We start from the raw sequence: 26,980 nt of genomic DNA, 5'->3' as shown, positions 1-26,980 counted from the left end.
TATTATTGTTGGAGACATATCCAGGTGTAGGAGGTTGGTCTGGGATTTGTAGACAATAAAATTATATAAATTTGAAGATTATCTCAATACCCTATTTAGGTATCAGGATTGGTTTCAAATTTTGGAAGAGGGGAGGGAGTAAGTTGATTGCAGTTGACCCCAGGGCTTAATTGGTTCTTCTTTTATTGACCCTCCAAAAAGAGTAGAGGCAAAGTCAACCCTGGCAGCATTTGAACTCATAATGTAAAGATGGGACCAAATGCCACAAAGCACTTTGTCCCGTATGCTAATGAGTCTGCCAGCTTGCTGCTGTATGTCTGGTAAACATTAAAGAGCGGCAAGTGAAGAAATTCTTCAACTGATTTTTTTTCTTTCTTACTTAAAGATTAAAAAAAAAAAAAGCTAAGATAAATGGTGACAGATAGAAATCTTACCAGATTCTGTAGTGACAATTCTGTGAAGGGTTGGTAACCAGACCAATGTTTGGGGTTCTTTGTAAAGCCAGGCATAGAACATGTCTTCAGAAATACCATATTTACAATCACTCTGAATAATAATAACAATATTGGATTCGGATTTAGGCAGGCAAAGACTGTAATCGAGAGGGGAGGGGATTAGCCAATACTATTGACCCTGGTAGGTGAGTGGTACGTTATCCCTCCGCCCCCAATGGATAAAAGCAAAGTTAACAGCAGCAGAATTTGAACTAAGAATACAAACAATCAGAACAAATACCACATAGCCATCTGCCAATCCATTGTCTAATAATAATAACGACATGTGGTGGTGGTGGTGGTGATTTTTTTTACTGGCCAGAAAGGCCCAAGATGCTGGGAGAGGGCAAAGGCTAAATACAAACAAGAAACAGTGGAAGATTTACACTGAATAAAAAAGGTGAGAGATCAATTATAAAAATAAAGACAAATTAATAAATACATAATAAGAACAAGATGAAGAGGCAAATACAATCAGTCAATTCAAGGCACCCAAATTTCCTTTCCACACCAAAGCTAAGTGGCCTCTTACAGTTTTCGTTGGCCCATTTAGTCATAGTTTTGCTATTCCTGCTTACTTTTCATAAAATTTACTGGGAGGCAACATGTCTCTCTTTCTATCTCTCTGACTTTGCCTTCTACACAAAGAAGTTGGTAAGGCCTTAACCGGAGAAGGAAAGCTGTTCTCAAAGCTTTCAAACATGCCTACCACGTAACTTCTTTCCTAATTACACACAAAACAGAAGAAGAAAAGCTATTTGCCATTGATGACCAGGTCTGCGCCACATGTGATGATGATAGCTGTTTGACATAAAACCTACAAGTCAACAATCTAAGAACACTGAACAAGTGTGAGACAACTTCCTCACCTTGCAAATATTTCAGACAGGTTCAGTTATTAGTAGCTCCAAATGACCATACAGATAGAATTTATTCCAAACAGGCAAATCCCTTCTCTTGTGGCACTGCCAACTGTTCATAATTCTGATCTGAAAGCTTTCCAGAAAAGATGACTCAGGTTGACTTTGTCAATGCTCAGAATCATTCTCAGGCCATCATCTTTCATTCTCTCCACTTTCTACAGAATGTTAGGGGTGACATTGCACTGACAGCATTGTCCAGTTGGTAGAGTGCAGTGAGTGCCTGGCAGCATTCCAAATGCCCTGGTTTGCACTTGAAGCAGGACTGCAGCCAAAGAGACAGGACAAGCTAAGGGGACGCTGCATCACATGACTAGCAACTGTGTCTGTTCGTTGTTATCCCTTTCCAACAATCTTTGTGAATGTGCCAACAACAACACATGCCTACACATCACCAAGGACAGCATCCCAAGGCCCTTCCTGGAATGGATAGGACAGTAGAGGGATCACCTGACAATGGAATCTGTCCCTTCTACAAAAATCTGGTCAGACAAGGCATGATAGACATTAGCTGACCAGTGAAGTGACGTACACAGACATCTCTTGATAAACAACTTTTTAACATTGCCAGTTTAAAGTAATTAGAGTTTGGGAGAAGGATGTCATCCCAATTAATTGACTGGGAATTATTATCATAAAAGGGTAAAGACCCCACTTTCGGTCATGAATGACCATCGGATTGCACCTACAAAGTTCTCCTCCGAGGCACAGGTCTGGGTTAAGTTGTTCATAGAATATCAGCAGTCGCCCATGCATACCAGTCTCCCCTCTCCATACCACTGATGTTATCCAAGATTAAAGCAAAGGGGTCGAGCTTGGCACCAGTGATGTCACAACTCATTTCTACAGATGAGTGAACTGGAGTAATGTGAAATAAAGTTTCCTTGCTCAAGAACACAACACATCCCAGTTGGAGAATCAAACTCACTACCTCATGACTGTGAGCCTGACACTTTAACCACTGAGCTATGCGCCTTCACATGCTTCAGTGGATTTTTTTTTTATTATATTGGTATGAAAAAAGGGTGAAGATGGGAGCTGACTGCCATTTCCCTGCTGCTGCTGTTGATTAGGGTCATGCTTATCGCAACTGAATTAGAAGACTTAATGACAGCAAAATAGTGAAGATGGGAGCCACCAAATTAGGGTCTTGAAAAGGTTTGTATTTATTTTAAACTGGATGGAGAGAAATGTATAAAATAGGAATGAGAGAATGATTCAGTGACAACAGCCGTGGGCTGGAGCCCAGAGGGAAGAAATGTAAGGGATAGGTTAAAATGGTTTGAAAGGAAGAGAAACGAAAAAGAGGTGCAGCAAAGGAAATGGTAGAGAGAAGAGAAGAGTGTTATTAGGGAGGAGGAAAAAAAAATATCACAAGAAGGAAAAAGGCAAAGTGTGTAAAAAGAAACATACAAATTCCCAGTCGATGTATTGATGTAGGTGTATAAACGGGCATCAAAGATTTCAAAACAGAGAAGGAAATAAATAGAATTTGAAGCCATCCTTTACTGCTGCACATCATTTCCTTTCTTGCAAACCATCCTCTTCCTTACCAGAATTTTAATTATATACCTTGGTACATGTGTACACATACACATTCATGGATGTATTCACACATGTGGAAGCGCAATGGCCCAGTGGTTAGGGCAGCGGACTCATGGCCGTAGGATTGTAGTTTCGATTCCCAGACCAAGCGTTTATTGAGCAAAAACACCTAAAGCTCCATGAGGCTCCGGCAGTGGGTTGGTGGCAAACCCTGCTGTACCCTTTCACAACTTTCTCTCACTCTTTCTTCCTGTTTCTCTTGTACCTGTATTTCAAAGGGGCCAGCCTTGTCACACTCTGTGTGACACTGAATCTCCCCGAGAACTACGTTAAGGGTACATGTGTCTGTGGAGTGCTCAGCCATTTGCATGTTAATTCCGTTGATCGGATCAACTGGAACCCTCGTCGTCGTAACCGACGGAGTGCCGTAGTAATTCACATATGCTTGATGTATGCGTTTGTAAATAACAGAATATCAGAACATAAAAGAGTAATAAAACTGAATTCAAAGAGAAATTATAAAAACATGAAAGCATCTTTACCATTTGAAGACAACTTTCTAAAGCAGGAGTTGAGTTTAAACCGCCATATGCCATTCCTTCATGAATTAAATCAGGAATCTATAAGACAGATTTTAATAAAGAAACGGATTGGAATTAATTTACCATCATTAATGACGAAAAAATAGGATTTGACAATTTTTTAAAGATTTACAAACAATTATAGAAATTTACAAGGAATCTTAGAAGATTCCAAGCTTATTTTTGAATAGAAATACTGCTAAATAATATGAAATATTGAGAGATCAGATGATGATGATGACAATGGTGATGGTGATGATGATGATGCAGTGTAATAGAAAAGAGACATTATAAATCATTAAGGCTGACAGCTATCACAAAAAACCTCAATTCTTGCTCCTCAACTCACCCGCATGAGAGCCACAAGAAAACTGGACAGCACACTGCAGTCAATAAAGGTGCTCGGATCACTGATTTCTTCATAAAAATCTGAAAGATCAAAGAAACACAGCAATTTATTTTTTCAATTAAATTACAATTCTAATATTATTTTTTTTCTTGTTAGATTTTTTCTTTTTGATATTCCCCGCACTGAATATATTAAAACCAAATTTTGGTTTCTCCTTCAGATGGCATCAAAGAGTTACTTCTTCTACTCAGAACTTATCTATTGTTCTACATCAACAAGTGTACAGACTTGAATAGTGATTCTCTCATTGCTATTTTGGTAAGAATGGCGTAATGCTTGCTTCACTGAAGAGATAAGACCAACATTTCTTTATAGTTGCCTCACATACTGAGATAATCCAAAATAATATCGCTTGATGACTAACTTGGCCTTCTTCAGCTTCTGTTTTGCTGCATTAAAAAATACATTAACCCTAACTTTACAGTTACAGTGATTACGTATCATGCAAAATGTTTACAACAAATTCATTGTAGTTTATGTTAAATACAAGACACAACTAACAAACTAACAAGAGAGGCTTGTTGCCAAAAATTAATTAAAAACAAAAACTTATATATTAAAGCTTCATAGGTGTGGGAGTGGCTGTGTGGTAAGTAGCTTGCTTACCAATCACATGGTTCTGGGTTCTATCCCACTGTGTGGTACCTTGGGCAAGTGCCTTCTGCTATAGCCTCAGGCCAACCAAAGCCTTGTGAGTGGATTTAGTAGACGGAAACTGAAAGAAGCCCGTCGTATATGTGTGTGTGTGTGTGTGTGTGTATGTGTTTGTCCCCACAACATCGCTTGACAACCGATGTTGGTGTGTTTATGTTCCCGTAACTTAGTACTTCGGCAAAAGAGACCGATAGAATAAGTACTAGGCTTACGAAGAATAAGTACTGGGGGTGATTTGTTCGGGTAAAGGCGGTGCTCCAGCATGGCCACAGTCAAATGATTGAAACAAGTAAAAGAATAAAAGAAATGCTGTTGCGATGTGATTGTTCTTATTTAATAGAGAGAAATCATTCTTGAAAATATTCATGGAATTTCAATGTGGAAACTACATTCTCTTGTAGCACGTCGCCCATTACTTTCTTAGTTGTTCATAAAGGGCTTTCCGTGTAACTCTACTGAAAAAGAAAGCTATGTGTGTGTGTGTATGTGTGTGTGTGTGTACATACATTTGTACTTCTCGCCAAGCTGTCCACCACACATCGCTGCAAGAGCAGTTTTCACAGACAGAGCATGGACTACACCTCTTCTTTGTCTAAAAAGATAAAAAGCAAGCAAGAAGCATTATATAGCAATAAATAATTAAAAACATATCAAATACATTCTATATTTTCTTTTCGTAGACATTTTGAATTCTTTTTTTTTAAAGTTTTGAATGACATACACACAGCGTAGTGTAGTGTAGGGGGTGCTCTATACGAAGGTCAATGTTTCCATAGACCTTGCAAAATATACACCTGATACGAGTGATGAGATGGTATATTCGAAATAAAGGTTAGGAGTTCAAACAGAACACAGGGATGAGCTACCTGAGAACTGTACACAATAAGATCATTGGGGGGGGGGGGTAGATAGAGAGAGATAAGCGAGAGAGAGGGAGACAGAGAGTCAGTATGTGTTTGCACATATAAGTACAGGTGCATGTGGCTGCAGGCAAAGATGCACAGTTAAGTAGTTTGCTTTCCAGCCTCATGGTCCTAAGTTCAGTGTGGCACCTTGGGCAAGCTGCTTCTGCTTCAGCCCTGAGCTGGCCAAAACCTTGTCAGTGGATATGGCTAATGGAGACTGAAAGAAACCCATCGTGTGTGTGTGTGTGTGTTTGTTCTCCTTGTCCAGGCATCATATAATGGTTGTAAAAACAGGCCCAGGCTGGTAAGAGGAAGGGCATTTGACTGTAGAAAATCTGCCTCAATGAATTCAGGCCAACTCATCCAAGCATGGAAAAGCGGACATTAAAATGATTATATATATATATATATAAAAGAGATAATGGTGTCATTGAGACCCAAAGGTGTCAGGTAATGCTGAATAAGTGCTATAGACAGACCATAGTTAAGTTCCAGATTCAGTAATATTGCGAATAAAGGGTTCAATGTTGGTTCTATGTCAGTGTGTGTATATAAGAATTTTTTGCATAATGAGATAAAAAAACCAAGGCTGTATAGATATTAGAGCATTGAGAGAGAGAGAGAGAGAGAGAGAGAGAGAGAGAGAGAGAGAGAGAGAGAGAAAGAGAGAGAGAGAAGAGAGAGAGAGAGAGAGAGAGAACCTGAAAATAATCAAAGACTGAATTGATTAAAATGATTTGTAAAAGAGTGAAACGCAATAGATGAGGTCAACAGTCCAGAAATTCTGAACATCTGGCACCTCTTTTGGTATTAATTGGTAACAGTTCAAACAGACAAAGTATTAAACATTTTAAATTCTTCTAATCGTTCCTTCTGTCTCAGAGAAATACTCATACAATGGAAAGTCATCATTTGACTATAAAAAAAACAAAACAAAAAGCCCTCAAAATTATTTGTAACCAAATAAATGAAATCAAAGTGACAATCATTATTCCATTACTTACCTGTCGTATAAATTTAATATGAAATTCTGAATGAGATCGGATGAGCGTATATTTGTGGTTTTGTCTAATCTTGGATGTTGGCAGTCAGCAAAAAGGTCTCGTAGAATTTCATTGAGGTCATGGCAGTTCAGTAAGGGGTCTTCACCTTGTGGACATCCATGCTGTTTGAAGACACTGCGAACTTTGTCGATAGGCACCAAGTCCACTTAGAGAAAATAATCAAAGAAATATGGTATATTAAGAAGCAGGATAAGTTTTATATTATACACATGGTATACGTAGGTGTATATATGTAGATTTATTGAAAGCGTAGATTGCCAAGTCAATAGTGTGTCTTGACAAACCGTCAAGAGAATGGAGTTTTGTTATCTGTCACTGGTGCCATGCTATGAATCATAGAATCTGTAAATAGTTGAGTATTATAGAATTAATAAATGTCTTTTGTTAGTTTGCAAGACTGGATTTATTTTTTCTCATCAAAAAATTATTTGCAATAATTAAGTTGTTTTAATCCACATATTTTTCAAATTTGAACAATTGTCAAGAAGCCTGAAAAGGGGCAGGCTCTACGAGGTTGGTTTTGTCCCCAGGACACAAACTCACAGAAAAATACTTCAGTGGGGATCAGCAAATTGATTCGATCTTAGAGCATATTTAGATAATTGATACATCTATTTTCTTAAACCCCTTAAAGGACATAAAGCAAAACCATGCCCCAGTGAGATTTGAACTTAAAGACAAGATGTTTGCAAACTTGATATCATTACTTATTTCTAACTTATTTCACTATTGTTTATGATAGATATCCATCTTACTTACAAACCAACAAGAGAGAGAGAGAGAGAGAGAGAGAGAGAGAGAGTGAGAGAGAGAGAGTGAGAGAGAGAGAAAGACAGACAGAATGTGTGTGTGTGTGTGTATTAGTCGTACAAGTTTTGGTGTTATTCTTTATAATTATGAAATGTTTATTTAGTTCCACAAGTTGCAAATACCTGAAGCAATAACCTGATACCAAGGTGAGAAAGAAATTTTGCCAATTTTACAAAACAACATTAAAAAAAATCCCAAGAGCTCCACATGATATTTTTTTGTGATGTAAATAACAAAACACAACAGGTACGGATTTTTTTATACACTTTCCTACCATGCAAAAGTTTCAAAGGAATAATATATACACACATGTACACACGCATGCATGAGTATATTTATATATCGTCATCGTAAATTTTTTCCAGAACTAAAATAGAGCAGAGTGGAATGGTGGCACTGTATGTGTTCTTTGCTTTCTAACAGCAACAACTACAACAACACTGGTGACAATCTGTACTGGCTCCTCTTCTTCAACAGCTTTAGTGTCCCCAGAGTGGGTAGACTTCCATGTAAGAGAGACTTTAGTTTTCCACAAACCTTGCCCAGGCCCCTACAGGTAAGGGAAGTCTATGCTCAAGCCTGACCAATGAAGGCCATAATATTCCTAAATTTATTCTATCCCGGTGGTACGTAAAAAGCACCCACTATACTCGCGGAGTGGTTGGCGTTAGGAAGGGCATCCAACTGTAGAAACTCTGCCAGATCAAGATTGGAGCCCGGTGCAGCCATCTGGTTCGCCAGCCCTCAGTCAAAACCGTCCAACCCATGCTAGCATGGAAAGCGGACGTTAAACGATGATGATGATTTCCCTCAAGCATGCAGAGGGTGGAGGGCTTCGGTGTTTCCAGTATATTAATGACTACAACACATTATCTAATTATGGAACTGGTTGCTGTGCAACACTTTGTACACCTGTATGTGTGAATGTGAATGTGTGGAGGCATGTGGCTTAGTGGTTAGGGTGCTGGACTCATGATTGTAAGACTGTGGTTTCAATCCCTGGACTGAGCAATGCATTGTGTTCTTGAGCAAAACACTTCATTTCTTGTTGATGCTGCCCACTCAGCTGGTGAAGGTGAGTGATCCTGCAAAGGACTGGCATCCTATCCAGGGGGGTGGATGTATACACTACAGAATCCCAGAAAACTGGCCTTACGAGCCTATGACTTGGAAAGAACCTTTGACACAGGATGGCTATGTGGTAAGAAGCTTGCTTACCAACCACATGGTTCCGGATTCAGTCCTACTATGTGCACCTTGGGTAAGTGTCTTCTACTACAGCCTTGGGCCAACCAGAACCTTGTGAGTATATTTGGTAGATGGAAACTTAAAGAAGCCTGTCATATGTATGTGTGTGTATGTATGTATGTATGTGTTTGTCCCTCTGCTATCACTTGACAACTGATATTGGTGTGATTACATCCCCATAACTTAGTGGCTTGGCAAAAAAGACCAATAGAGTAAGTACTAGGCTTACAAAAAATAAGTCCTGGTGTTTATTTGCTTGACTAAAAGCTGTGCTCCAGCATGGCCATAACCAAATGACTGAAACAAGTAAAACAATAAAAGAATCTACAACTATCTATATATACACACACATACATACATATATATATATATATATGTGTGAGGCTATAGTAGAAGATATTTGTCCACTGTGTGGCACCTTATGCGAGTGTCTTTGACCAATCACAGATCGACCAAAGCCTTGTGACTGGATTTGAAAACCTGTCTGGTGATGGGGAAACATCTCCATGCTTGCAAACAAACAAGGGTTCATAGCAAGAAAAGTATCTGGACGTCACCCCCAACCCCCGCAAGCAAGTATGGATGTAAAAATGATGATGATGATGATCTGCTTTTGAGAGAAATATCTATAAAGGCATTTGACCCAAGGTTAGAGAGTTGGGGTCACAACAAAAAGGTAATGAGTTTGAGTCTTAGACCAGATTACACATTACATCCTTGAGCAAGGCACTTCATTTCGTGTTGCTTTAGTTTATTCATCTGAAGATGTGTACCAGTCATTTGCTGGGGCAGCTCTTTCTGCTTTCACCATTCAAATCCTCAATGTCATATTGGGTGGCAAGGCTGAGAGTCTGTCAGTGTTTGCTCATAATTCTTTTGAGACTTAAAACAATTGACAAAAGTGTACCACAAGCTACCACCAGCTCATACTCGTTTGTGAATGAGGGGTTTAGCATAATATAACTGTTTGTTTATGTATATACAGATGGATATCATCATCATTACCATCATCATCGTTTAACGTCCGCTTTCCATGCTCGCATGGGTTGGCCGGTTCGACCGGGGTCTAGGAAGCCAGGAGGCTGCACCAAGCCCCAATCTGATCTGGCAGTGTTTCTACAGCTGGATGCCCTTCCTAACGCCAACCACTCCGTGAGTGTAGTGGGTGCTTCTTATGTGTTACCGGCACAGTGTATACATACACACACACATGCATACACACACACATACATACACACACACACATATATGTTCAGTACATATGGATAAGCATACATACAAGAAGACAAGAGAGAGAAAAAAATACAAGTGGATCCTCCAAAAGAAACAGTACAAGGCAAAAAACGGTGACTTTCAAGCCCCAGGAGAGTCCTAAGGGGGCCCATTAGAAATTCCTAGGCCCCTCTTTGTCTGTTTGGGGCTGATGTACTGATGGAATCTCCACTCTTCTTGGCCCTGATAACAAGCTTAAAATGCGATACACCCATTTAACCCTCTCCACCAGAAAAAAACAAAAAACAAAAACAAATCCGTTTCGATAATGTAGTTGAAGCATTTGCTAAATAAATCTAATTAATTCAAGATGAGTGATGAAAGGCACCGTTGACTAAGATTGTAAAAGCCTGCATTAATTTCATTTCTATTTTGCTGATGAAGATAAAGCTGAGAGTGTTGTTAATGACAGAAACGTAATGTGAAATAATAAGGAAGAAATTGTCTTGGAACAGGAGAGTGGAAGTGGATGAAAAATATGAAGAGAGAGAGAGAGGATGAGAGCATGGGATGTAAAAAGGAGAGAGAGAAAGGAGAATAAACAAAGAGAGGAGAGAAACACATAGTAATGAAAAAGGGAGGAGGATATGAGGAAGTAGAAACACAAAGCAGAATTTATAAAAGGAAATAAAAAAAAGGAAAAGAAAAGAAAAGGAGGAAAGAGTGAAGAAGAGAGAATATACATAACTAGAGCTGTGTGTAAATCTCTATATCATATAAAGCTGAAGTTGTCTGTGTATGGCAGGTTTGGTAGCCTTCAACTAACACTATCTCCTCCGAGACCCTGAGTCACAAGTTGACCAAAATTGAGAGTATGATAGAAGAAGGCTTGCTCTTCATTCCGTAGAAGATAAAATTCAAATCAGACCATGTTAACACCAAAAATTATTTACATAAAAAAGGTGCTTTTTTTTTTATATGAAAATCCCTATTTTTTACGATTTTTTTACTGCTGTGTTGCCATTTTTCGGTGTATTTCAACCTGAAAAATGTTCACTTAAAGAGAATAACAAGCTACATAATGCAAAATTTTTACTTTTTAAAAATTCCAATTCTAAAGGGTCGAAACAAGCCCGAGCAACGCCAGGCGATACTGCTAGTATGAATATAATACACCGTTTTACTGGATAATTCTCTGTGAGTGTGTGTGTGTGTATACATATATGATGTGTTACTTACAATTCAGTTTCTGCTGCAGGTATCGTAACTTCATTGCAGTTCGGTAGGCAGCAAATCGAATATTATTAAACTCACCTGAAAATAAGTAAAAAGAAGTTGAAAATGAAATGAAAAATGGAAGAAGAGTTCTTGTGAAACCAGTTGATTCACTGGCAGACTGCTCATTAGACTCTCTTTCAATCAATATCATAAAACAATATTTTAAAAGGTATAACACACACACACACTTAAAAAGCTGAAATTTCTGGAAGGAACTACAAATAATAAAACCTGAATTTCAAAGAAATAGGGAAGAAATATTAAAATTGAGAATCTTGCAATAAAAGAAATGGATTAACTGAGAGCAGAGAGGGAAAGAGTAAGGAATGCATGGTGCTGACTAGAAAGGAAGAAAGGATAAAGGTGGCATCGTCTTTCTTGCGGCCGAAAGCTTCTCTTTTGTGTCAGCTATGACCAAGAAGCAACACTTTCCCTTCACTCTTCATTTGGCATATGAATAGAACAGTAGAGATGACCCAGAAATCATTCCCCTTCGATTACTATCACAAACAGTAGTAACTTTCTTCAACTGAACACATATTGTTGATTGGTTAAAATTACCCAAATATGACAACTTTAACATGAAATAACTTCTAAAACATGAACCGAAAGTAAATCGTGTTGAGTATGAGAAATTACACCAGTGTACGAAGTTTCAAATTGTTTAGTTAAAAAAAAAATTTTTTTTAATCTGTGAGCGAAACTGAATAGATCCAAGCTGTCCAGGACTCAATCAACTGAAACTACCTTCAGATCTTAAAGGTGTGCTTAGATTCCAAGTAGAAAGCCACAGACACCAAACAGTGTAAAAGAACTCGATTCTGTACCGTTTCCTCAATCCATAGCAAAATACATTTGTTCTTACTTTAAAGTTATGTGGCTTGTTGGCATCAAGCATGTTTTTTTTTTTAACTCTAAAAAAAAAAAAGTCTTTGTTCAAAGAATCCTGGTAAATATCCAAATTGGCAAAAGCCTGCACCTTCTGTGAGAATGTAAATATGAATTAAAGACACAATGATATAAAGATAAGAGCCAAACCAGAATCTGAGACCAGACAATCAAGTAATCTCAAGACAAAAGAACAACAAATTTATCAAAAAATGGAGAAAAGCAAAACCTGGTCAAAGATAAGCTGTAGTCTTGGAGATGAATGTTTGGTTATAAATGTAGCAGAAAGAATAGGAATATGGACGAGAGGCCAAATTGGCAGGGGACCAGGCAATACTGTAGCCATTGTTCATTTAGTTGTGAATAGGCACCATGGGGTAAAAAAAAACAACTTTGCACAATAACAACAACAGCATTTTATAATGAATTAATTTTTTTCTTTTCAATGTTGTGTTTCATTTCAGTTTCTTTTGCATATGAATCTTAAAAGTTATGGACCTACCACAGCGTATGCGTTTTATAGATATTAACTGGTGCACATAATCAGGAGCTGATCTATTAGCTTAATCCTGTAATGTGACCGGATGATAAGTGCTGGGTGGAAAAGTGCTGTGACACAGGGTCAAAAGAAACAGTTGCCATTTAGTTTCAGGTCAACCTTGATTGAGAATTTTAACAATTAAATACCCAGGTTAGATACAGAACACTATTATCCAATGTGTCCTTCAACTTTTAAGTGGGGTGAGGTGTAATTCAAAGGAGATTTGTCTGCCATTTCTACCAAAAGGAGTGAGGTTCCATTGATACATCATGTCCATTCCACATCAGCAAATATTAAAATGATGACGATGACGATGCTCAATAAAGGATGCCTTAGTAGGACTGAATAAAGTTAAAATACTCATGAAAAACAATTAGCCTAACCCTACCTATTTCTTTACTACCCACAAGGGGCTAAACACAGAGAGGACAAACAAGAACAGACAAACGGATTAAGTCGATTATATCAACCCTAGTGCGTAACTGGTACTTAATTTATTGACCCCAAAAGGATGAAAGGCAAAGTCGACCTCGGCGGAATTTGAACTCAGAACGTAACGGCAGATGAAATACCGTTAAGCATTTCGCCCGGCATTCTAACGATTCTGCTAGCTCACCCTACCGTGTGTGCAATACCATTCCCTTAGCAGAAAGACCTTCACACCAATTAATGCCTGCCTTGGCAGGGTTTCCTACAGCTGTGTGCCCTTCCAAGGGCCAAAGGTAATTGTTATTGTTGTAGAGAAACGGAAAGGGATGTGTGTGCGTTAATGTTTGTATGACTGAGACACAGAGCGGAAGAGTAAAGGGCTTTGTGATAATAAGAAGCATATTTAGTCATTACAGATACAAGTATCCAGTAGTCAATAAAGCAAATCAGTAATTATGTTGATTAAAATATGTCTAATTAGATTATAGGATTTCTTACTAGATTAAGATAAGAGGAAAGGAAAAGATAAAAAAAAAAAGCAGGCCAGAGACAACTGAGAGGGTGAAAGGAGAGTGGAGGCAGAAAGTGAGACTCTGTGTGTGTGTGTGTGTGTGTGTGTGTGTGTGTGTGTGTACATGTACACACAGGAGGAGGAGGAGGGAAACTTGCCAGTTTGCTTTGATGTGGTAGAGTTCTTTTCAAATAATTTGTCCATTTATTGTCCATTCTTTGAAACAGCAAAAAGATTATCTGGAATGTTCATATTTATTTATTTATCTACCTAGCTTGACATTCTTTCTGTTCAATTCAGTGAAAAAAAAAAAAAAATATATATATATATATATATAGAGAGAGAGAGAGAGAGAGAGAGAAAGAGAGAGAGAAACGACTGCCCAGTCCCAGTCCAGTCCGTTTGTTCTCGTTCCTCCCCTTATAGAAATAAATATCTCAAATGTAACATCAGAAGGAGGTTAGTTTAAAGGGATCTGTTCAAGAAAGGTTTACACTTTCCTCCGGCATTGCTAAGATAACAAAGCAACCGATGAACATCAATAAGAAACGACAGCAGCAACCACAACAACAACAGTAACAAAGACAAACTAAGGAGGGGGAGGAGGGGTGACTAATTGCTGGAAGGGAACTTGTACAGAGAGGGGGGGGGCTGGGCTGCTGAAGGGGGTTTTCCATTAACATTCTCTGAGACACAAAAAGATAACAGCAAATTATTATAAGGACTTTTTTAAAAAAATCTTTTAAAACAATAAATTGTGAGAGTTTTCCATGGAAGAGTGGTGGTGGTCGTGGTGGGAAGTGACGGAGACTAAATAAATATATTTGATCTCGACAGTCAAAGTCTGAGAGCAACTTTTAAGATTATTATCACAGATCCGATTTACAGGGTGTACAACTGAATAAGGATTTAGTAAGGGGACTACGTTAACAAAGATACATCTGAATTATCGGCCAAACGCAGGGAGGCGCAATGGCCCAGTGGTTAGGGTAGCGGACTCATGGTTGTAGGATCGCAGTTTCGATTCCCTTACTGGGCATTGTGAGTGTTTATTGAGCAAAAATACCCAAAGCTCTACGAGGTTCTGGGAGGAGATGGTGGTCAACCCCGCTGTACTCTTTCACCACAACTTTCTTTCTCTCTCTCTCTCTTCCTTCCTGTTTCTGTTGTACCTGTATTTCAAAGGGCCAGCCTTGTCACACTCCCCGAGAACTACATTAAGGGCACATATGTCTGTGGAGTGCTCAACCACTTGCACATTAATGTCACAAGCAGGCTTTTCCGTCGATGGGATCAACTGGAACCCACGCCGTCGTAACCGACTGAGTGCCACGCATCACCTGACCACACCCAAATATCTTTCCTTTTATTTCTAATTCTTTGACGGTTATACAGGGACACCTGTTTGAGAAGGTGCAGAATCAAGAGCAGTAGTGACATGCTTTACTGGAGACTCTCTACACAATACCTATGCTAGCAATGGGAAATGGAGGTGATGACGATGACGGTAATGATGATGACGAGGAGCTTACTGTACACAGTATTCAGGTGTAATACAACTCATTGAAAAAGAGAGTAAATTGCAAAGACAGAAAGTAGCAAATGATTCAGGAAAGACAGCAATGATAGCCCAAAGTACATGTATTATTATTATTATTATTATTATTATTATTACTATTATTATAATGATGATGATGAAGAAGAAGAAGAATAGGTACTGCTCTTATGAAGACTGAGAGCCTTTAAGGACAAAGGCTCCCAGTGTCACCACTAACGACACCCTAATTCATCTACAAGCTATTGAACTGTGACCAGAAATCAGGTACAATGAAAAGATTAAAGTGAAAATGACTCAACCAGGAATCCAAACGATTTTGCAGACTTCGTTTGCTGAACAATCACCATTATAGAACTGACAATTTGCAATATTCTTTTTAGTTTGTTTACTTCGTTGACAAGTTCTTACAGTACAGAAATCCGAGGAACAATTCTTCCAGTTAATGATTCTCAGGGAAAACCCTAAAGTTTAGAAAAACACCAAACTGGAATATGAAATTGAAACTTAAAGTGACCACCACTTTAAACATTCTCACAATATATCAGAATTATACATTATTTACATTTGACAGATATTTGTCCTCATCTTGTTTGTTGTTAATACATTTTGGTTGATATACCCTCCAGCCTTTATCAGGTGTCTTCGGAAAATTTCGAACTTGGGTTCTCATTCCTAAGGTATTTTTGGATGTTATTATTATTATTATAATTCTGGTCATTGTCTGGAATCGAAGTCGGAATCTTGGGGTTAGTAGCCCATGCTCTTAACCACTATGCCATATACCTGTGGGCAATTATGGAGTGAATTTTAGGGCTTATAAATCTAATATTTTTCTATCTTTCCTTAAAATTATATTTATAAGCCCTAAAATTCACTCCATAATTGCCCACGGGCATATGGCATAGTGGTTAAGAGTGCAGGCTACTAACCCCAAGATTCCGAGTTCGATTCCAGGCAATGAAAATTTCCCTAAGACACCTGATGAAGGCTGGAGGGTACATCAACTGAAATGTTGTGTTAACAACAAACAAGATGAGGACAAATATCCATCAAATGTAAATAATGTACATAATTCCTCATCTCTTAAATATCGAACTGTATTATATCATAATTGGTCCAAGACAATGGAATTGGTTAAAGTGACATAGTGTCAGACTGAATAGATGGATGCTTGGCAGAATCTAATCCCAGCATCTTGTGTTAGACAGACAATTCTTATTGTATGGAATGTATATTGAGTGTTCACAGGAAATGAACATTTAAACATTATCTTTTATCTTGTACTTGATTCAGTCACAGGACTGTGGCCATGCTGGAGCACTACCTTGAAGAGTTTTAGTTAAATGAATCGACCCCAGTACCAATCTCTTTTAAAGCCTGGCATTTATTGATCTCTTTTGATGAACCTCTAAGTTACAGGGACATAAACACACCAATGCTGGTTGCCAAGTAGTGGTGATGGACATACACACACACGACAGGCTTCTTTCAGTTTCCAGTTTCCAAATCCGCTCAAGGCTTTGGTCAGCCTGAGGCTATAGTAGAAGACACTTTCCCAAGATGTCAAGCAGTGGGTCTGAACCCAGAACCATGTGGTTGGGAAGCAAACTTGTTACCACACAGCCACACCTGCACCTATACTCTTTTACTTGTTCCAGTCATCTGACTAGCCATGCTGGAGCACCGCCTTTAGTTGAGCAAATTGACCCCAAGACTTATTCTTTGTAAACCTAGTACTTATTGTATCAGTCTCTTTTGCTGAACCACTAAGTTACGGGGACGTAAACACACCAGCATCAGTTGTCAAGCGATGTTGGGGGGACAAACACAGACATCCAAACATACACACACACATATACGATGGGCTTCTTTCAGTTTCCATCTACCAAATCCGCTCACAAGGCTTTGGTCAGCCCGAGGCTATAGTAGAAGACACTTACCCAAGGTGCCACACAGTGAGACTGAACCCAGGACCATGTGGTTGGTAAGCAAGCTACTTACCACACAGCCACTCCTGTGCCTATATACACTAATATAATGGATTCCAAGGTATCCATAGGTAATGCTTCATTTAAACATTGATACAACATCAGATTCTGCTTTACTTATGATACATTTGACTTATAATTGTTGAAGCTTTATATGTGAAAATCTATTGTAATTTTCATAAATTTCATGTAATTTATTAATAAAAATTATTTTAGCAAGAAATAAAATTAAATTAGATTACAAAAATAAATCTAATGGTTTCCTTTGAGACCTATAAACTTTGTGAAACAACATGGAGCTGCCTTAAATGAGCAATCCTCAAAACTAATTATAATTCTCAAAACCAATTAGATAAACTTGATTATTAATGTTATTTCACGAGTCCAAAGGACGGCAATAGGTTGATTGAATTATTCCAGCATATCATGGTATATATTATTTTATTAATCACCAAGTCAAACACTAACAATAAATTTAAATCTGATGAAATATGAACTCTGAATAGAATTACCAAAATTAAGTAGCAAAGGTATTTTAATCCACGATTTTTGTACATTTTAAATCTGGTAATATTCACAAATATTTAACTTTATAAGTTTCTACATTATTTACATCTGATGGATATTTGTCCTCATCTTGTTTGTTGTTAACACAATGTTTCGGCTGATATACCCTCCAGCCTTCATCAGGTGTCTTGGGGAAATTTTGAACCTCGCTAGGTGATATGCTTAGCAGTATTTCATCTGTCTTTAAGTTCTGAGTTCAAATTCTGCTGAGGTCGACTTTGCCTTTCATCCTTTCTGGGTCAATAAATTAAGTACCAGTTGCATACTGGGGTCGATCTAATTGACTGGCCCCTTCCCCCAAAATTTCGGGCTTTGTGCCTAGAGTAGAAAAGAATATTATTTAATTGCTAAAGCAATAGGTCAAACAACTTATGTACAAACTAGTACCTTCATCTTGCTGGTGTACCAATATAACCATTATCTGCATTTGCTCCTTACTCCCTCCTTCCTTAATGCTGTAGATAAACCTGTTCTTTCCATCCTCTTCCTCCTCCCCATCCTCTTATTCTCTCCTCCCCTAGCAGTTAGATCTACAGCTTCAATGAGGTCTCAAAAGTATTTTTATCCAGTACACCTATCCAACCCATGTGACAGTAGGAAAAAAAAAAAAAGAACAATGTATATAAATGATGATGATGATGATGTACATGAATGAGGTGATTTTTGTTTGTTTGTTTGTTTGTTTTAAGTAATCATTTCAAGTGTTATCTTGAAATTAGAAAGGCCAACAAAATCTTTCTTTTCAGGAATGGCAGTCTTCATGACAATATAATTGTCAACAATTTACCTAACCTAGATGCTTGCCAAGAGATCAGTGGCACAAAGGCTACTTGCAAAGGCCAGGCAAATTTTCTAAATTCTAAGAGAACAACCAACACAAAACAACACTGCTGCACAACAAAGATTTTCTTCTAAGTCTATACAAGAACAAAACAAAAAGAAAAAAAAAAAGAGTTGATAAACACTGATATGAAAGTTATAAATAAGAACCACATGCTGAATGGGGTAAGTGATATGAATTGACATAAATAAACCTGTCTGAAATATGATGTGCTGATAAGAAATAAAATGTGTTAGGAGTATCTGCCTTTCAGCACAAACATCAACAAACACACACACACACACACACACACACACACACACTTGTAAAGAATGTTCAGCCAGTTCCATAGCTTTTATCATCAATGGTGACATTGTGTTGAGTCCCTGGGCAAGATAAGGAGGGTCTTGTGCTTCAGCCACAGGATAGCTCAAGGGCAAGATATAATAAAGACACCTGAGTGATTACTTGGTGAGCTGGCAGAACGCCGGGCGAAATGCTTAGTAGTATTTCGTCTGCCGCTACGTTCTGAGTTCAAATTCTGCCAAGGTCGACTTTGTCTTTCATCCTTTCGGGGCCGATAAATTAAGTACCAGTTATGCACTGGGGTCGATGTAATTGACTTAATCCGTTTGTCTGTCCTTGTTTATCCTCTCTGTGTTTAGCCCCTTGTGGGTAGTAAAGAAACAGGTATTATTCAGTTTTTTTGGCTCTCCGTTTGTGTACTCCCGGTCATCTGTATTGGATGGAGAATGTGTGACTCATGGACATTTAGGATGCTTACCAAAGAGTGAGCTAGTGTTTAGTGCCACACAAAAGGAACTCTGTTATAGGAACTGAATGCTGTTGGTATCAAGCCAAATGTGTGGGAAGCTGCAGTCGCAGAAAGAAGCTGCAGTCGCAGAAAGTTAAAAATCAAGTACAGGGAAGCCAGACACCAACGTCCTTGTTGAACACAACTAGAACAAGCTATCATAACCTTTCTGAGTTCAAATCCAGCAGAGGTTAACCCTGCATTTTGTCCATCTGAGTCATAAATCTCTATATCTCTCTATATATAAAGCTGAAGTTGTCTGTGTATGGCAGGTTTGGTAGCCTTCAACTAACACTATCTCCTCCGAGACCCTGTGGCGCAAGTTGACCAAAATTGAGAGTATGATAGAAGAAGGCTTGCTCTTCATTCCGTAGAAGATAAAATTCAAATCGGACCATGTTAACACCAAAAATTATTTACATCAAAAAGGTGTTTTTTTTTTCTATGAAAATCCCTATTTTTCACAATATTTTGACTGCTGTGTCACCATTTTTCGGTGTATTTCAACCAGATATTCACTTAAAGAGAATAACAAGCTACATAATGCAAAATTTTTACTTTTCAAAAATTCCAATTCTAAAGGGTCGAAAAGAAAACAAGCCCAAGCAACACTGGGCGATACTGCTAGTAAATTATAAAACAAGAATACTTTAATAGAATAATTTGATAGATTTAATTCTTTGGTTTTATGGAATCAAATTTGTGTAAAAATGGTTGCAGATCAGCTCTGTTGACATTTTCCTAGAAATCTTGGGATCCATCCCTGACTGTTAGGTGAAATGAGTAATGTAATGTGACCAGGCCTAGGAAAACAACTAAATGCAGGTAAAATAAACGAATAGATAAGTCAGAAACAGGTAGTCTGATCATTTATTCACTCCTCTGTTTTTTCTCTACAAATTCAGAAATATGATGAGGTCAGTTCACTTGATGTTGTTCTCTCTCTGTTAGTCTATCTGTCTCTCACTTAACCATATAATTATTTTGGTAAATTTCATTCCGGTAAATGTAATGCCATAGAAACTGAAATTCCTTATTCTTTTTATTTATATTTCTGCAAAAATCCTCTTCAAAAAATAAACACATCATCTTGAGTAACATACAGTTCTATATTTAAGAGATGAGGAATTATGTACACTATTTACATTTGACAGATATTTGTCCTCATCTTCTTTGCTGTTAACACAACGTTTCAGCTGATATACCCTCCAGTCTTCATCAGGTATCTTGGAGAAATTTTGAACCTGGGTTCTCATTCCCAAGGTATTTTTTGATATTATTATTATTATTATTATTATTATTATTATTGTCATTGCCTTTGCACAGCTTATAATACTGAAGATTCAGAGCACCATCCGGAGTATTCGGGTGGTTCCAAGCAGTGCTGTTTTCTGCAAGTGCTCCACCCTTATTGCAGCCCCTATCTGTTCCACGTACTTCTTGAGATTTTTACTCACCATTCCCAGGCTTCCGACTACTGCTACCTTTTTCATCGACCACAACTGCTTAACTTCCCAAGCTATCCCGTCATATTTCTTATTATTATTACTATTACTATTATTATTATTCCGAGTTCGATTTGAGGCACTGACCTGAATGATAATAATAATAATAATAATAATAATAATATCGAAAAATACCTTAGGAATGAGAACCCAGGTTTGAAATTTCCCCAAGACACCTGATGAAGGCTGGAGGGTATATCAGCCAAAACGTTGTGTTAACAACAAACAAGATGAGGACAAATATCCGTCAAATGTAAATAGTGTAAATAATGTATCTTGAGTAACCATAGTAACTTTTGTTCCGCTCTAAAATTACAGAGTCTTAGGTATAAATTATTTTTATAACATTTATTAAATTAAAGTTAATATAATTTAACTCTGCAAGAAGTTTTTGTTATAGAAATTCTGAGAGAAGATCTTCCCACAGTCTATTAAATTCGAATGATGGTTTTCTTGATATCAAAATTCTACATAATAAAAACCTCAGGGAGTTGAAAACCATCTGTTGGTAACGTGATCCATCATGAACCTCTTGGAAACGAGGAAGTGGAAGAAGTTGGTATTCAGAAGAAAAAGAGACAAACATATTAAGGAAATTAAAGTAAAAATAAATAATCTATATATTCTATATATATATATATATATATATATATATATATATATATATATATAACAATATAAACAAATTAATTATATATATATAACTATATATAACAATATAAAGACACTAACATAATGTACATACATATACAGAATGGTGTGGAATGGTTGCTGGGAAGAGATCTTCATTTTAGAAAAGCTGTTAAGAGTTTAACGCCATCAGTTAACAAAAAAGGAAGCCCTGCACCAAAAACATCTGTTATTTCATTTAACTCAGTCAAAGTAAATGGAAACGTTTTGTGTCGATAAAGATAAGACTATTTACACAAGGGGCTGTACAATAGTTCAATGGTTTATAAAAAAGGGAAAAAAATCTTTTCCAAAATGCATTTTTTTAAAAACTAAATTTCAGTAATGGTGATGTTCTAGGTTTTCATATTTTTTGTATATAATCAAATCTAAATATTTTAAGATATATATTTTTTTTAACAATCATAAAAACCTGCTAGTCTGAAACAATTGACATTCTCATTTGCAAAATATCTTTATTTTTGCAAATGTTTTTTGAAATCTGAACTCCAATTAAAAGAAAGGTACAAAAGTAACATATTATTGCTAGAAACATGGCCAAAGTAGATTTAAAGACCAAAATTCCAGTGACAAAATAATGGTAATAATCCTCTAAATCAGTGGTTCTCAGCCTGGGGTCTGTGGACCCCTGGTGAGCCACAAAGGTAGTACTGAGGGTCCATGAGTTAAATTGAAAATTTCATATATGAACACAAAGTTAAATGCTAGAAACAACAACAAATTATGAGAAAAACCATCAAAGTTCTAAATGCAATTAAAAAGGAGAGAAAAAGAAAAAAGAAATTTTAATGAAAGTAAACATTGGTAAATCAAATTTTTTCAAAAGAATTGGTTGATCTGTCAAGAACACCTTTTCTTTAATCTGTTGAGATAATTGATGGTGATGCTGTATGGTTGAGAGGCTTGTCTGGTTTCAAGTTCAGTCCCTCTAAGTGGAACCTTAGGCAAGTGTCTTCTCCTATAGATCCGGAATGAACAAAACTTTGAGAGTGGATTCGGGAGATGGAAACTGAAAGAAGCTTGTTGTATACGTATATGTCTCCTTGTCTTGATATCAGGTGATAGTTGTAAACAAGTGCCACTGTCATACAAGTGGTGTCCTTTGTTTGCAAAATTCTATGAAAACATGTCTGGCCAAAGGACCTTACTTGGAGAGGGTTGGCAACAGGAAGGACATCCAGCCATCAAAAATCTGCCTCAACAAAATCTCGCTTGGCCCATTCAAGCATGGGAAAATGGATGTTAAAAAGATAATGGCTCAGATGTGATTGCCAGGCGATGAGTTACCAATACTTCACTCATTATTGTTTCATGCCACGGCCTGTTCATCCTTCATATTAAATAGCCAAGCCAACTTCTATGTGTCAAGAGGTAAACAGAGGTCAATGAATTAGTGATTATGAATCAGGACATGACCCCTTTCCCTCTCAGGTGAAATAGGCCAAGAGATAAGGTACTGGACTACATATAAACTAGTCAGAGGTTCAAGTCTACAGCAAATATTTTGTCATGTTTCTGGGTAGGTCACATTCTCCTACATTGTCCTTGACTAAATAATGGTTGTTGGGAATTGATATCTTGATAGGATGCCAGACAAACTAGAATCTTAACATTTAGGAGGTGAGATTTATCTCTCGACTACATTATCCCAGGAACCTGGAGCTCAGTTCTGATTCTCAAAAGAACCCAGGTGACATTACTGTGGATCCAACAGCTAAAGTAGATTAGATAAACTTAGCCAAGGAGATAATGTAACACCAGGGACAGAGCGTAAATGACCAATCCCTAGGCTAGTTGTCCAGGATACAGTTATTGATAGCTAGCCATTTTCTATTCAGTTTGAATTCAAGAAAAATAGAAAATTGAAGAAATAGGTAAATAAAACATATAAAATAGTCTTAGTAATAAAAAAAAATCTACTTACTTAATTCTTCCATGATTTTGGAATAAAGTGGATGGTCCCAGGATGTACGCTCTGTCATACAACTGGAAGTTAAAATGTAAAAACATGAAAATAAAAAAGTTATTTACTTTGGAATCATACAATGTCAAAATGTCTGATAAAAGAATTAGAAAACTTTTTGTTCTCTTTTAATTGGTTTACATTACACAAAAGTGAAACAAAAAGGACTTGAGGTTCACCTGTGAACCCCTTATATTTCAGATATATCAATGACTTTGGTCACTTAGTGTCCACTGTGGAAAACTGCTGACTGTAGTAGTGGACACATAGGCATTGGATGCAGAGGAAGTGAAAAAATTGGCAAAAAAATTAAGAGAACATGTCCTGCCAGGTGTGTAACGTTTATGTGTATGAGCAAAGTGGTTAAGAGAAACTGAGAGAAAAACCAGGTGTAAAAGTAATTAGATGTAATGTACAGGTGAGATGACTGAATTATAAAGTGCAACAGATGTGTAATGTGTGTGAATGATGTCAGGTGAAGAAGTGTCAGGAGATCCGAGTGGGAAGGAAACTGTTTTTTTGTTTTTTCGTTTCATCATTTAACGTCTGCTTTCCGTGCTAGCATGAGTTGGACGGTTCGACCGGGGTCTGGTAAGCCAGGAGGCTGCACCAGGCTCCAGTCTGATCTGGCAATGTTTCTACAGCTGGATGCCCTTTCTAACGCTAACCACTCTGTGAGTGTAGTGGGTGGTTTTTAAATGCCACCGGCACAGGTGCCAGGCGGGGATGGCAACGGCCATGATCGGTTGGTGCTTTTTACGTGCCACCGGCACTGGTATCACAACTACAATTTCCATTGATTTTTTGATTGATTTTGATAAACCAAAGAAGAAATGGCTAACAGAACACTACAGGTGGTGAGATGCTGCTTTGAGGAGGGGCCATCCACTTTGCCATGCCAGCACGGGAAAGTGGATGTAGAAATGATTATCAAGATGATGATGATGACATGTCAAACACAGGAGTCTAGACAGGAAGTTCACTTTGCAATCAAATGGTTCTGGGTTCAGTTCCACTGCATGGCACCTTGGACAAATGTTTTCTATTGTAGCCCAAGGCAGACCAATGCCTTGTCAGTGAATTTGCTAGGTAGAAACTGCGTGGAAGCCTGTCACATGCACGTGCACGCGTGTGTGTGTGTGTAAGCAGGCATCTTAAGTGTTCGTGTTTGTCCTTCAACACTTGACAACTGATGTTGGTTTGTTTCTGAGCCTGAGACCTAGCAGTTCAGCAAAAGGAGATCAAAAGAACAAGTACCAGATATAAGAGTACACGCAGGGGTTGATTCTATCGACCAAACTCTTCAAAAAGTGGTCCTCTCAGGAGAGCCATAATCCACTGACAGAAACAAGTCAAAGAGTGTACAGACAGAGAGAGAGAGGAGAAAATGACTATAGTGAAACAAGATTTCTTGACTGACCTTTTAGCACAAGCCTACATAAGTTGGAGAAAGGGTGTAATGGATCTAATAAAGCCTAGTGTATTACCATTTCCATTGACTTGCGGAAGAGCAAAAACAAAGTTGATACCGATATGATTTTAACTCGGAACCAAACACTCTCCATTATTTATGTCAAACATTATTTATTTAAACCAGGGTCACCAAACTTTTTCCACCATCGATCCCTTTTAGCCACTTCTTCTGCATTGACCACCCTCTTCATTTAAAATATCTTAATACCGTCACCCTATTTTACCATATCTTAAATGTGTACCAGGTTCTGATGCTGGCAATTAAAATTTTAGCTAAAATATGCATGTACGACAAATTAAGAAATTCTATTGAAGATGACACACTTTTTACATTTAAAAGTACGAGTATACAGTATTAAACTTTGAATTTTTATGAAATAGTTTTCACGGTTAGAAAATGTGAGTAACTCATCATATTGCTGGAATATCTTTTACCGAAATTGAGAATATCAATGCAAGGGATGAGCATGGCGCTGACTAAGTATTCCAAGCTGTTTATCTAGGTGCCGACCCACATTCGACCCGTTGGCTATCATCGACTCCCTGTAATTCCTCACCAATCCCTAAGGGGTCCCTCAGATCCCCTTCAGCAAGCCCCGATTTAAACCAACAATAAGTAATGACAACCTTATGGCTTCTGGTTTTGCTACAAGAACTACAAGTTTTAGGGAGGAATACAGTCAACAGACTATTTTACAATATTGACTAGCACACATTTTATAGCCCCAGGATACTGATGGCCCTTGTGGCATTTGAACCCAGAACATAACACTAACTAAACATCACAAGACATTAGTAGATGAGCACAGCAAATTCTGTTATCAACAACATATGGAAGAGACTGCCATCTTTTGTATAAAAGTGATGAGAGAGAGAGAGAGAGACTGAGAGAGTGAGAGAGAGAGTGAGAGAGAGAGAAAGAGTGAGAGAGAGAGAAAGAGTGAGAGAGAGAGAGTGAACTTGGTTTTGTAAGAGATTATTGTTAATTTGAGATAACATAAACTGCTGCCAGAATTCAAATTGACAAAAATGGCTAGAGTTACTAGCAGCAGCAGCAGCAGAAACAGGGTGGTGGTGGTGGCAGTCGGGTTGATTAGTATAAAAGATTAATTCTGAGATAAACAACAGTACATCAAGAAATAGGATTTTTAAAAGTGTAGAGAGAGAGAGAGAGATGAGAGGGGGAGAGAAAGAGGGGGGGAAGAGGATTAAGTCTAACGAATATTGACACACCCTGTTTCAAAATGTGACACATGGCCAGCTCTACCCAAAGTGGATTTGAAAGAGGAATTACATCGATATTATTACCCATCAGTTAAACCATCATAGGTTAGTCTGTATCTTAAAAAAAAAAGAGAAAATCCGCCTGCCACCCCACCCCCACACCTACACACACAAAGATACTGCTTCTATAATAATCATGATTAATTCTTTGGCAAGAGAACTCAGCTGAAATCATAATAAATAAAACAGTTGCATAATATATTAGAGTTATAGGAGAACTTTTTATAACCCTTTCACATTTAAACCAGCCGTGTGTCTGGTTCAAATATTCTTTCTGATTCATGTTCAAAACGTTGAGGTCTGACCTCTCACACCTACCCTACAATGTCATTCGAAACATAAACAGTCATACCACCAAAATATCAAAAGCTGCAAGATAATGCGTGATTAATTCAAAAGAACCTTAATGAACAAGGATTAAATTTGGTGGAGGAATCTGAATGCGGAAGGGTTAAAACCCATGGGCATTATCATAGATGCTCATTATTATTATTATTATTATTATTTTGATGAATCACTTGAACAAAAAAAGTATTTTACATTGATTTAGAAGACTAATAAAGTCAGAAGCGATTTTATCTTTCTTCATTCTGGGGTCAACAGTTTTAGATTTATTTAAATTCAGTGAAATCAAAATCAAAATGAAATTCGGTGACTGGCCTCCGTGCTATCAGGGTGCAAAGAGCACCATATGAGTATGATCATTGACAGAGTGGCTAACTGGCTTCCATGCCAGTGGCACATAAAAGGCACCATTCGAGTGTTATCGTTACCAGCATCATCTTACTGGCACTTGTGCCCTGTGCTAGTAGGGTGCTAAGAGCACCAT

The 26,980-nt window shown here is 37.7% G+C and overlaps 1 protein-coding gene across 7 annotated transcripts in view; it reads right to left on the bottom strand.

Moving 5' to 3' along the window:
- The window catches only part of LOC115215195 (dystrophin-like), a 162,862-nt gene that overhangs the window by 30,053 nt on the left and 105,829 nt on the right, over nt 1-26,980 (bottom strand). For all 7 annotated transcript variants that reach the window (XR_005000297.1, XR_005000296.1, XM_036505244.1 and 4 more), the window contains 7 exons: nt 23,356-23,417; nt 11,082-11,156; nt 6,513-6,717; nt 5,110-5,195; nt 3,890-3,969; nt 3,502-3,579; nt 435-546 (listed from right to left, as the gene is read on the bottom strand). Coding sequence is in view for 5 of the 7 variants with exons in the window: in XM_036505244.1 (XP_036361137.1) it covers nt 435-546; nt 3,502-3,579; nt 3,890-3,969; nt 5,110-5,195; nt 6,513-6,717; nt 11,082-11,156; nt 23,356-23,417 (698 nt within the window). In the remaining 2 variants the exon portion in view is untranslated. The remainder of the gene's footprint in view (nt 1-434; nt 547-3,501; nt 3,580-3,889; nt 3,970-5,109; nt 5,196-6,512; nt 6,718-11,081; nt 11,157-23,355; nt 23,418-26,980) is intronic.

This window comes from Octopus sinensis, linkage group LG8 (genome assembly GCF_006345805.1).
Source record: "Octopus sinensis linkage group LG8, ASM634580v1, whole genome shotgun sequence".
Classification (NCBI taxonomy): domain Eukaryota; kingdom Metazoa; phylum Mollusca; class Cephalopoda; order Octopoda; family Octopodidae; genus Octopus; species Octopus sinensis.
This window is presented reverse-complemented; position numbering and strand designations above follow the sequence as displayed.